The 12,747-nt window shown below is 59.2% G+C and overlaps 1 protein-coding gene across 1 annotated transcript; it reads right to left on the bottom strand.

Moving 5' to 3' along the window:
- Nucleotides 1–227: 227 nt before the first annotated feature.
- On the bottom strand, nucleotides 228–12,122 carry SPACA6 (sperm acrosome associated 6). Its single transcript, XM_079799799.1, has 9 exons — nucleotides 10,794–12,122; nucleotides 9,800–9,877; nucleotides 4,086–4,154; nucleotides 3,462–3,485; nucleotides 3,002–3,079; nucleotides 2,779–2,888; nucleotides 2,203–2,359; nucleotides 1,863–2,073; nucleotides 228–507 (listed from the first exon to the last, which is right to left on the bottom strand). Exons 1-9 carry the CDS (start codon nucleotides 11,005–11,007, stop codon nucleotides 474–476), a joined length of 975 nt encoding a protein of 324 aa, XP_079655925.1. The 5' UTR covers nucleotides 11,008–12,122; the 3' UTR covers nucleotides 228–473.
- Nucleotides 12,123–12,747: the final 625 nt, after the last annotated feature.

Here is a 12,747-nt window from a genome sequence, read left to right as displayed (position 1 = left end):
CCTACTTTATTATATAATGGACTTTTGGCTTTAACAGACACTCGCTGGCCCAAATTAGTCTGTAATTTCGAGGTTTTACTGTACATGTAAAGGCTGTATGGGGGAAATCATAACTGAGTTAATCGGACAAAAAAGGGAGAAAAAATTATTTTAGGCAGGAAGCAGCATGTCACCCAGGAGGTTGGCCACCATCCCTAGGAGGGAGCCGGCCCTTGGACCCTCGGCAAGGAGGCTGTCAGAAATCTGGGGTTGGTCGGGCTTACGCCTAAATCCCTGACCATAGGGCCTGCATGGTGACGGGCTATATTACAGTCATTCTGGAGGCACAGTTCCCCGGGGCATATTTGGGACAGGCTGCCCTCCTCCTACCTAAATGGGCAGTAACCACCTTCAAAGACGAAAGCCTTTGTATAGTTGAATATATTCTTTATTTTAGGGATGGAAATAGGATAGGGAACAGAAAGATACCTTGGTTAGTTGCCACTGAAGTACCATCGAAAGAACATCCTGGGGAAATAAAGAGGCAGTTGTATGTGGAGGAGAGAAGGTGGGGAGCAGATATCTGGGTCCTGGAAGTCTGAGTCCAAAAGGTGGAGAGAGCCTGGACTCCTGAGTCTGAGGGAGGAGGGGGTGGGGCCTGGACTCCTGGGTCTGAGGGAGGAGGGGCTGGGGGCCTGGACCCCTGGGTCTGAGGGAGGAGGGGCTGGGGGCCTGGACCCCTGGGTCTGAGGGAGGAGGGGGCTGGGGGCCTGGACTCCTGGGTCTGAGGGAGGAGGGGCTGGGGGCCTGGACTCCTGGGTCTGAGGGAGGAGGGGCTGGGGGCATGGACTCCTGGGTCTGAGGGAGGAGGGGCTGGGGGCCTGGACTCCTGGGTCTGAGGGAGGAGGGGCTGGGGGCATGGACTCCTGGGTCTGAGGGAGGAGGGGCTGGGGGCCTGGACCCCTGGGTCTGAGGGAGGAGGGGCTGGGGGCATGGACCCCTGGGTCTGAGGGAGGAGGGGCTGGGGGCCTGGACTCCTGGGTCTGAGGGAGGAGGGGCTGGGGGCATGGACTCCTGGGTCTGAGGGAGGAGGGGCTGGGGGCCTGGACTCCTGGGTCTGAGGGAGGAGGGGCTGGGGGCCTGGACTCCCGGGTCTGAGGGAGGAGGGGGCTGGGGGCCTGGAGTCTTGGGTCTGAAGGAGGAGGGGCTGGGGGCCTGGAGTCCTGGGTCTGAGGGAGGAGGGGCTGGGGGCCTGGACTCCTGGGTCTGAGGGAGGAGGGGCTGGGGGCCTGGACCCCTGGGTCTGAGGGAGGAGGGGCTGGGGGCCTGGGTTCCTGGGTCTGAGGGAGGAGGGGCTGGGGGCCTGGACTCCTGTGTCTGAGGGAGGAGGGGCTGGGGGCCTGGACCCCTGTGTCTGAGGGAGGAGGGGCTGGGGGCCTGGACTCCTGGGTCTGAGGGAGGAGGGGCTGGGGCCTGGACTCCTGGGTCTGAGGGAGGAGGGGCTGGGGGCCTGGACTCCTGGGTCTGAGGGAGGAGGGGATGGGGGTATGGACTCCTGGGTCTGAGGGAGGAGGGGCTGGGGGCCTGGACCCCTGGGTCTGAGGGAGGAGGGGCTGGGGGCCTGGACCCCTGGGTCTGAGGGAGGAGGGGCTGGGGCATGGACCCCTGGGTCTGAGGGAGGAGGGGCTGGGGGCCTGGGCTCCTGGGTCTGAGGGAGGAGGGGCTGGGGGCCTGGACTCCTGGGTCTGAGGGAGGAGGGGCTGGGGGCCTGGACTCCTGGGTCTGAGGGAGGAGGGGCTGGGGCCTGGGCTCCTGGGTCTGAAAAACGAAGTAACTGACACTCAGGAGAGCCCGGTGCTGCGACCCGCCTCCTGGGTACTCACCACGCCAGCAGGGTCACACCGGCTGAGGCTAAGGCTGCGGCGGCCGCGATCAGGCACAGGTTGCTGAGCGTCAGAGCCTCAGGCTCGGCCAGCAGCTCGCCCAGGCCCGGCCTCCAGGGTTCGACCCCCTCCGCCTCTCGCGGCGCCCAGCGAAGCACTTCCCGAAAGGAGACCTGGAGCTCCGTCTCCCCGCGCGGGGGAGGGCCCGTCACTGCGGGGACGCGCACGTCAGCGGGACGCGGGCCCCGCCCCGCCCCGCCCCGCCCCCGCCGCGCGCAGCCCCGCCCCGCCCCGCCCCCGCCGCGCGCAGCCCCGCCCCGCCCCGCAGCCCCGCCCGCACCGTTCAGAAAGAAGTAGAGGCGCGCCAGGGGCAGCTGGTCGTGTGCGATCACGCAGGAGAAGGTCCCGCTGTGCGTGGGCTGCACTGGCCGGATCCGCGCCAGATACCCGCGGGCCCGGGGCATATCTCGGAAGTAGGACGAGTCCCGAGTCCGCACCTGCAGGGACGCACGGGCTGGAACCGCGGGGCCGCCCCAGCTCGGACTCCCAGCGGACTCGCTACCGACCCCCTACAAGCCCCGCCCCCGAGCTAGACCACGCCTTCCGGAGCCCCACCCTCCGCCCTTACTCGCCGACCATTCAAGCATCCCCCCCGCCTCCTAAATCTTGACTCCGCCCCTGGGGTCTGAGACTTGCTCACCCGCCTTAAACAATTACGCAAAGTCCCCAAGCCCCGGTCCGGCAGTGTGAGCCTTGACTCCTCCCCTAAATGCCACGACCCTCCCTTTGCACGAAGCCTGAATCTGGGCCGAGATCCCCCCCCCGCCCCAGCCCCACCCCTGCGTCCTGACTCCCCATCTTCCAAGAAGCCCAACTCGCCTCCAAAACCCTTCGCGCGGGCCCCGCCCCTACTCACACCTCCTTCTGCGAACTTCCAGGAATAGGCGATCTCCTCTTTGGGCAACTGGAATTTCACGGTGCAGGAGAACAGGGCCTGATCGCCCCGTGGCACCGTCACGTCCTGAACTGGAGTCGGGCCGCGTCACCACCTCGGCCCCGCCCTCGACCACGCCCCCGTCCTCCAGCCCCGCCCTGTCTCGGGTCCCTCCGGTTCCCGCCCCCCGGGCCCCGCCCCTCACTTGGGCAGTCCAGCGGGAAGTCGCAGACCCTGGAGTAGCACCCGAGGCAGCGGAAACGCCGGGAGAGCTCCTGGTGCCCTGTGGGCGGGGACGCTGGGTCTGGGCGCCGCTCGCCTTTCCCAGCCCCGCGTCCCTTTGGGCCTGTCAGGGGTTGGCAGCCTCCCTGGGTCCCATCGGCAGGAACCCGGGCCCCGCCTTCTCTGCGCTCATTGGCTGGTTCTCACCATTCTTCGGCCCCTGGGATTTTTTTTTTTTTTTATTGGTTTGCTTTGGCTTTCGGACCCGCCTTTTATGAGGTTGGGGAGCAATGCCCGCTTTTCTCTCCAGGGCTCTTACTGGATTCCTTCGGATCTGAGGCCCACCCCTGCGCTCCCACCAGGAACGCACCCCGCACCCCCCGTTTCGGCCCTGACCGCGTCCCTTACCCCCGCAATCCTGAGCTTTTGAGTGAAGGGCTTACCGCAGGGAGGGATGCAGGCCTGCACTGCGGAGAGAGAGGAAGCGTTTCAGCCCCGGGAGTGCAGGGAGGTGCCCACCTGCAGCTCCCCGAGGGGACGTTACTGCGCTCGGTGCATTCCTCGAAGGGGGCGAGGCCGGGCCGGCTGTATTCCACCAGGGGACCCGGCGGGCCTGCAGAATTCCCCTGGAGGTCAGGGCCCCGGTGGCTTCTGGCCATCTAAGGGTGGCAGGCCTGCTGTGTGCAGAGGGGGCGGGGCCAGCCCTGGTGCATTCCACCGAGGGGGCGGGGCCAGACCCCTGGCGATTCTCAGGGGCCCCGTGAGAGGTGTGGCCGGGCCTGAAGCGAGTAGCCCACAGGCACAGCGCGCGGGGCCAGGTCCAAGCGAGAGGCTCGGGCTAATCCGGGACAGGACCGTCCCAAGAAGGGATCCTTGCTGGGGAGGGAGCCTTAGACCGAAGGGGCGGGGCCAGATCCCCAGTGGTTCCTGCAGGAGGAGAGCCTGTGTCCCACCCAGGGCAAGCGGTTCTGAGATCCATCAGGCAAATGGCCGTTTTAAGACTGGGTGTTTTTGTTTTTTTTTTAATTGTGTGTGTACCTGGGGAAGGAGCTGGGAGTCCATTTTACCTTCTTTAAGCTGCGCAATGACCTCCTGTATTTTCTCTGCAGCGTAAGGGAAGGCAACCTCATAGGACCCTGGAGGATGGAGGGAGGCCTTGTGGTCAAGACTCTCCCCTCCTCCACCACCCCGTCCCCCGCGGTTGGGCGAGCTCAGCTGGACTCACCATAACGGTGTCTCTGCCTCTTTCCCAGCCCCTCTCTACCCGTTTTTTGGTATAGACACCATTTCCTCCTCTTACCTCCTCCCACCAGGCTATTCCCAGTCTCCTCCCTTCTTCCTCCTGACGGTCTCTGATGGAAGCCCTTCTCTGTATCATGTGTTTATCATGTTGAGGGGAAGGGGGAGGTTGGAGATCAGATTCCTTACCAGGTCCAGCCTAGTTTCCTGTCACTCCTATTGTGCATCTTTCACTTCTCCTAAATGGAAAAGCATATTTTCCAGCACCTCAGGACCTTTGCACATGCTGGCTTGTTTCTAGGACATCTTCCCCCTACTCCTCTTCATCCTTCATGTCATGCCTTACATAGGCATAAGTTACAAAGGCATTTGAGAGTTCCTAAGAGTCTCATCAGCCCTAGCTGGTTTGGCTCATTGGATAGAGTCCGGCCTGCAGACTGAAGGGTCTCAGATTCGATTCCAAGTCAGGGCACATGCGGGGGTTTCGGGGCTCAGTCCCCAGCAGGGGGCGTGCAGGAGGCAGCCGATCAATGATTCTCTCATCGTTGATGTCTCTCTCTCCCCCGCTCCCTTCATCTCTGAAATCAATACAAAAATTTTTAAAGAGTTCACGTCATACCTTGTGTCATTTACTTAAGAGGTTTTCCCTGATTAAATTCCTAATTTAACCGAGTTCCCTATTTTTCTTAGTCCCGCCTTCATTGCATTCATAGCTCTCATCAGTTTGTACTTATTTTATATATATGGTGATCATTTAAAGTCTATCTCTTAAGTAAACATGTTCTCCTTTAGTGCTGTGCTCCTAGAACCCAGGAGCCCGCTCTGAGTCTTAGAAAGTGCTCAGTAATGCTCAGTGGTTGAGCGTCAACCCATGAACCAAGAGGTCGCTGGTTCGATTCCTCATCAGGGCACATGCCCAGGATTGCAGCCTCAATCTTCAGTAGGGGGTTTGCAGGGAGCAGCCGATCAAAGATGTTCCTCTCTCTTTGATGTTTCTATCTATCCCTCTCCCTTCCTCTCTCTAAAGTCAATAAAAACATTATTAAAAAAAATGTTCAGTAATCATGTGCAGAACTCCAGTATTCAACTGGGGTGGAGACCACAACGGGTGGTGGCCTGTGGCCCAATTCCACCCACTGGATGTTATATTTAACCTGGAAAGTGTTAAAAATAATGAACCCGTTTGCCATTGTAAGATTTGGGGAAGTCACATAAAATGCTTGCATCTGTTTTAAGACATTTGGAAGAGCTGTAACAGACACAGAATTCACACGAGGCTGCAACTAGCAGGAGCTTAGCAGCCACCACCCCCTTAGTCACAGCATATGCCTGACACCTCGCCATGATCCCCACCTGGATTCATCTCTACTCCTCCTTCCTTCCTTCACGTTCTCTGTCCTTATGGGTGTTTGAGTTGTGACCATCACCTTCCGAACTGCAAGGTTCTCTGACTTTTCCCAAAGTGGACGGCTGGATTATTTTGGTGGTAGAAGTCGTTTTGGAAGTCAGAAAAGCAGAGGGTGTTTTGGGCTCAACGGTGCTTCTCCCAAATCCACAAGTTGAAGTCCTAACCCCTGGTAGCTCAGAATGTGACTGCACTTGGAGACAAAGTCTTAAGGAGCGAATGAAGCTAAAATGAGGCCATTAGGGTGAGCCTTAATGCAATGTGACGGACTTCCTTACAGGGAGGACATGTGGACTCACAAACACAGAGGGAAGGCCACGTGGAAACACAGGGAGAGAGATCAACTACATCAAGGAAAGAGGCCTCAGCAGAAACCAACCCTGCTGACACGGACACCTTGGTCTTGGACTTCCAGCCTCCAGAATAGTGAAAAAATAAGTTTCTCTTGTGTAAGCCACCCAGTTTGTGGTAAATACAGCAGCATCAGCAAACTAATAACCAGAAATTGCTAGTTTCCTCCAAATAGCTTATTACTCTTCAGTAACAGAATGCTTTCAGCCAGGAAAGCACCCACAGCTAAAAGACTACATTCCCCAGCCTCCCTTGCAGCTAGCTGTGATCATATGACCTAGTGATGGTCATATGACTAAGGTCTGGCTATTGAGATACAAGTGGAAGTGTCCCTGTGGGAGTCTCAGGAAGTAGCCTTCTTACTGAGTAACATGTGCCATCTTCTATCCTGCTGCTTGAAACTTGGGTTTGATGGCTGGAGCTCTACCAGTCACATAGGACCATGAGGACAAGGGGGACACCCTAGGATGACAAAGCAGAAAGCTGGGAGGACCTTAGGTTCCCAAGAAAATGGAGCAGTCGTACTAGCCTCAAGTGCCTGTCTCAAGCCTTGTTTGGGAGAAAGAAGCTTCCCATAGCTTCAGCCATTTTGGGTTCCTCTGTGACTTAAAACCATATATAAAGGGAGGGAAATGAGGATACTGGCAAGAGTGGCTGAAGTGATGATCACTGGGTATAAGCTGGAGAGAGGGGTACCGAAGCCAGGAAGTGGGTTCAAGATGAAGAGTCCAGGGCTTAAGAGGTCTCGTCTTGGCCACAGAGCAGGCAAGTGGTCTGGAGATGGCAGGAAGATCAGGAGGATGTGGTCAGAGTGGGACGCTCGAATGAAAGGCCAGGGTGTTGGAGGAGTCATTCAAGAAATACCTATAGGCCAAACCAAGTGATTCATGGTGAGGGTGAACGAGGGATTTACCAAGTAAGCCATGGGGGTGGGGTGTTATAGATCCATGAAACCAGGGGCGATAAGAGTTGACATGTCCAGAGGCCGAGAGGCAGGGGTCATACCAAACGAACCACAAGGTGGTGCTGATCGGTGCTGTGAACTCTCTCCAAAAGAGGTGTCTATGGTTAGGAGCTTCGGTGTTCCCAAGGTCTGGATCTGAGTCCTGGCTCTTCTACTTACGGGCACACCCGACTCACATCTGAGATATCTATCCTAAGACACACCCCCCCACCCCCCCCCTCTATGGGACTTAACCTTCCTCACTTTCCTCGTCCATAAAATTGGGACAATATCCGTGTCTACCTCACTGGGTTCGGGGAACATTTAATGCCATACAACATTAAAGCATTCCCACCCCCCCACCCCAAATTATGTGTCAGACACCATTTAGTGACCGCATGAGATACTGCCCGTAACCACTTAGAATGGTGCCTGGCACACAGTGAGTGGTACCGAAGGGCCAACCACTTACCATCGCCAAGTTTGAGATGGGGTATGGTTTATATACAGTCTATCACCTGCCACCAAAGTCAGCATGTCCCTCCCTCTGGGAGAGACCCAGGATCAACCTTGTTCTTTCCTATTGCTCTCACCTCACATAACTCTGGTCTAGGTATCTCCTGGGTCTGTTCTCCTTGTCTAGCTGAGCCCCAACTTTTTCATCTAGAAATAGGGGTTTATAAAACCCCATCTCACCAGACTGGTATGAGGCGATCCTTGAGGACAAGTAACATAAATAAACTTGCCTGGCAGACACAGCCTCCCCCATAGATGGGGAAGGTTGAGCATACGGTCAGATCCTTGACCTTCTTTCTCCTCCGTCTTTATGTTCCATCTCCCTCAGCTCAGACTCATCTTGACCCACCTGGACCACTGCCATTGGTCCGAGCCACCACCAGTCACCCTTCTTCTGTCCTTGTCCCAATCATGTCCTGTCTCCTTCTTAAGGCCAAGTTGGTACAAGGTAGCAGTTCTCAAAGTGTGTTCCAGGGAACTTGTTAGAAATGTCCCATTTCTGGGCCATACCTCAGACCTACTGGTCAGAAACAGAGGGTTGGGCCCAGCACCCTGCCTTTTACTTTTGGTGTATGGTACAATGCTCCAGCCAACTGAGCCACACCGGCTAGGGCAAGGACCCTGCCTTTTAACACGCTCCCAAAAGATTCCGAGAATTCGTACACTGGGGCTTGAGAATCACTGACCTACAAGGTCCTACAGGATGCGACCCTTTGCTGCCTCACTCATTTCATTTCGATTTCTCCCTCAATGATACCACGCGAACCACACTGACCCCAGGGCCTTTGCACTGGCTGTTCCCTCTACCTGGAATGTTTCCCCCCCAGGTTTTCTGCGTGGCTTTCACTGACAAAGGTCTTTGCTCAATTGGACCTTCTCATTTGCACCTGTCCTGACCAACCTGTTTAAAATGATCAACCCACGGGGGCCCAGTCCTGTCCCCTTCTGTTTTCCTCCACAGCGTGGTTCACCAACTGACACACTATCGTAGTTCATTGATTACGTTTCTCGTCTGTCCCACCCCCGGCAATATAAGCAACCTGAGGGCAGGTGGTTTTCAGTTTTGTTCCCGGCACATTAAACATATCTCTGCAGATCGTATTGCACCAGCTTCTCCCGGCCTCCAGTAGGTCCTCACACAGCCCCAGAGGGTCTTCCTATACCCAGAGCTGACCCTGTCCTCCCCCTGCTCACAAGACAGAGTCTCAAGTCTCCCTCACCCTTCAGCTACACCCCAGACCCATTTATCTAGATGTCCCTTGGGTCCCCCACAGTCACTATGTCCTAGCCCCGCTCCCCATCTACCCACTGCTTCTTTTCCTAGGCCCCCCACCTGAGGGATGACCCACCACCCACCCAGAGAGCCCAACCCCAGGCTCTGTCTCTTAGCTTCCTCTCCCCGGGGAGGGAACAACCCATCAGACCCAAGCCTCATCCATCCTGCCCTGGACTCCCCTCAGCCCTGTCCCCTCATCTCCATGCCCCCTCTTCACAGCCCCCGCCCCAGCTCAAGCCTCCTTCACCCTAGCCTCCACACAGTCCTCCCCGCCTCCACTCTGGACTGTCGGCTCTTTTCAAAATCTTCTGGGACAACATGGCCCCTGTGGGGAGAAAGGGCGTTTCCTGGGGTCCTGCCCTGCCCCCCATCTCTGCCAGCTCTGATTCTTCAGGTCTTCCTGGGGGTGGGGGATCGCAGCTGAAGTCTCCTCCATCCTGGACCCCCAAGACACCCACTGGATAGGGTTCCTTCCCACCTTTGGGGATCTCTGTCAAAATGTTTGGTGGGCAAGAAGTAATGGCAGCTGTAGAAATGAGCCGTGAGCCCCCAGACCTCCGAGGAGGCCAGTTTATGCTGCACAAAGAGCTCGGGCCTCCCCCCCCCCCCCCCCCCCGCCAACAGTTCCCGTTTCTGGCATAAGGACCACGTGTTACCTCCCAGAGGAAGATGTCCTGTTTGAGGTCCTCTGCTCGGGGGCCCCCTCCCTCCCTCTGAGCTCCGAAGCCATCCCGGGAGGCAGGGAAGGTGTCCCATTTTACAGGTGGGTAAGTTGAGGTACAGAAGGAGGCAGTGACACGTCCTGAACTTCACACCCAAGAAGAGCCACACAGCCAGGTCAGAACTCACATCCACCTGATCCGACCTGGGCTTCAGGCTCTAGGTCTACCGGGACCGTCCCTTTACCTCCTGCCATCATGTCCCTGACAAGAAACTGGCTACCCAGTGCCACCTGCTCCTAGACCACTGCCTCATTCCAGGGGCACCCCCTCCCCCCGCACACGCCCCCATCTCTCACTGCTGCTGCCTCCCCCCCCCCCCCCCCACTCACCCTGAGCGGCGGCTATCTCTTGGAGGGAGAGGGTCATCTGGGTGAAGGAGTCATGCAGGTGGCTTCTCTCATCGTAATCTGGGGGTGGGGTGGGGGTGGGGCAGAGGCTGAGGGAAGCAGCTCCCCTAACATATCACCTGTGTGGACATTCTCTGTCTCTCTAAGACTTCGTCCTATATCTACCGAGTCTCGGTCCTCCCATCTAAATCCTCCTCCCTCTGCCCTAGCCCCATGGTCGGCAAACTGCGGCTCTTTGGCCCCTTGAGTGTGGCTCTTCCACAAAATACCACGGCCTGGGCGAGTCTATTTTGAAGAAGTGGCGTTAGAAGAAGTTTAAGTTTAAAATATTTGGCTCTCAATAGAAATTTCACTCGTTGTCCTGTTGATATTTGGCTCTGTTGACTAATGAGTTTGCCGACCACTGCCCTAGCCAGTTTGGCTCAGACGGAAGGGTCCGGAGTTCAATTCCGGTCAAGGGCACGTACCATGGTTGCAGGCTCCTCCCAGGCCCGGGGCCCTGATCAGGGACAATTGCAGGAGGCAAGCAATCGATGTGTTTCTCTCACATCGATGTTTCTCTCTGTCTTTCCCTCTCTCTAAAAATCAGTGGGGAAAAATATCCTCGGTTGAGGATTACAAAAATAATGAAAATAATAAATCCTAATCCCTCTGAGTCTCTCCCCTGAGCCTCTATCTTCCCCTCTCTGCGTCTCTATCTTCAGTCTCGACCTTCCCCTCTCTAAGTCTCTGCCCCCCATCTCTAGCCTCCTGTGCCTCTGAGTGTCTGCCCCCCATCTCTAGCCTCCTGTCCGCTTGAGTCTTTGTCCCTAGTTTCTGTCCGGCCTCCTGTCTGAGCCTCTGTCCCCCATTCCTATCTGCCAGTCTGTTGTCTCTCTCTTGCTGGGTCTCTCCAGGCCTCTCTGACCCCTCCCTCCGCCCCCGCCTCTCCCCCCCAGGGCCCTGGAGGATGGAGGAAGGTGGGGGGTCTCCTCACTGATTTCAGTGTCCAGGAGGCCCTCAAAGGCAGCCGAGAATGCCTCCTCACACTTCTCCACTTCCGGGCCCTCCACCCCCACGAAGATCCGGCAGATGCGGTGGCGCTCGCTGTAGGATGTGAAGCAGAGGAGACAGGCCCAGGTGGGGGGCCCCAAGGCCGCGAGGGCCACCAGGGCGCAGGGGACGGCGCTGGCTGCAGCCCGCGGGGCCATCGCACAGGGGCTTGGGCTGGGGAAAGAAGCGGGTGACCTTTGTGAGGTCACTGTGGGACAGGGGAGGGGCCTGTGGCCTGAGGTCAGAGGCCAGATTCCTCTTGCAGGTCAAATGTCAGGCTTGGGGTTGGAGGGAGGCAGGAGAGAGGGGTCAGGGGTCAGGTGTCGGGCCTGCAACCTTCAGGCTGTGGTTGGGCCGGATGCCAGGCTCCCAAGAACCTCACCTGTGATCCTGGACGTCCTCACAGGTTAAAGGGTCTCAGGGACCCAGAGGCCGGCAGTAGGGTGTGTGGCGGCCCGACAGGCCCTGGAGGGGGTGGGGGGGTGGGGGGTCGGGGCGGTGTGTGTGTGGGGGGGTCAGAGAGAGACGCTGGGAGCGCCCCGAGACGGAAACTCAGACACGGGGAGACACCAGAACGCACGATGAGAGAGAGAGAGATGGAGAGGCCGCGGCCCCTGCGCAGACACAAGGGAAGCTCAGGACACAGCAGCGATGGGAGACAGAGAAAGCAGACGGGGCGGGTTCTGGGTGGGAAAGTCTTAGAGGGAAGAGGAGGAGGAAACGAAGACAGGAGAGGCAGCCCTGCTCGATCGCTCGCTCGCTCCTCCTCCCAGGGTCCCTGCGGCAGCCCCCCGGAGCCCAGCGGGGTGGGGCTGGGGCTGGGGGGGGGGGGTTGGGGTCCCCGCCGGGTGGGCGTCCCGTGCAGGGCGCAGCCTGGGGAAAGCTAGGAGGCCGTATAGTGATCTCCGTGGGTGTCCTCCTCAACTATACAACCTCCTACCTCAGCCCGGGGGGCGCGGCGGGTGGACAGACAGACGGATGGACGGACAGACGCGGGGGGGGGGGGAGGGGAGGGGGCCCCGGAGGGCCAGGGAGGGTGGGGGAGGGCCGGGGAGGCCCCCGCTGCGATGGTGAGCCCCCGACACGGACCCACAGACACGAGCTTGTGTGCGGCGAAGGCCCCGCAAGGTCGGTTCTACGGGTGGGTGCCAGGACCCAGGAATGCGGGCCCCCGGCCCCCTCCTCCCCAAGGAACCCGGGAAGGATCAGTCCCTTGGCCCATCCTCACCGTGGAGACCCAGGAGTTCAGTGACCCGCCCCCCCCCCCCCCGCCCCCAACCCCCTTCCTCCCCAAGGTCCCCGGAGTCCAGGCCCCAGCCCCTCCTCCTCCCTCCGCCGCCGTCCAGCCTGGCCCCGTCTCCCCGGGGAAGGCGCAGGCGGCCCCGCTTCCTGGAAGCCTCACCTGGTTGGGAGTCTGGCCCCGGGGACCAGGGGGCTCCCTACCCACCTGTCAGGCGCAGGAATCCAGCCTCTGGACACAAAAGCTTCCCAGCGCCGCCGGGCCTTTTCTCCCCTCTCTCACCCCTTCTTGTGGCCTCTCGTCCTTTCTAAGGAGGCAGCGGTGGTCCCCGAGCGCCAACACCGCCCCGGGCCTCGGCCATCTCGGTCCAGGGACCCAGGGACCTTCGGCACTGCTCCCCCCTCCCCCCCCCCCTTATTTTGCAGGTGAGCCTCAGGGAGTTTTCAGGGACTTGGCCGCTGCAAGTGGGGGGAGGGGGCGGCTTCCCAGGTGGGCGGCACCCAGCACCCACCCTCCCACCCCTGGGCGCCGAAGTCTGTGCCCCCGGGGGCCCTGCCTCGGGCCAGCTCCCCGGCTCGCTCACTGCCCCCCCCCCCCCCCAGCTCCAGCTCCAGCGCCACGGTGGGCGCTCGCGGGGCCGGCGGGGCGCCGCTGGGCT

Source organism: Cnephaeus nilssonii (genome assembly GCF_951640355.1).
Source record: "Cnephaeus nilssonii genome assembly, chromosome: 20".
NCBI classification, from domain to species: Eukaryota; Metazoa; Chordata; class Mammalia; order Chiroptera; family Vespertilionidae; genus Cnephaeus; species Cnephaeus nilssonii.
The sequence above is the reverse complement of the archived record's forward strand: the minus strand, read 5'-3'. Positions and strand labels throughout refer to the sequence as shown.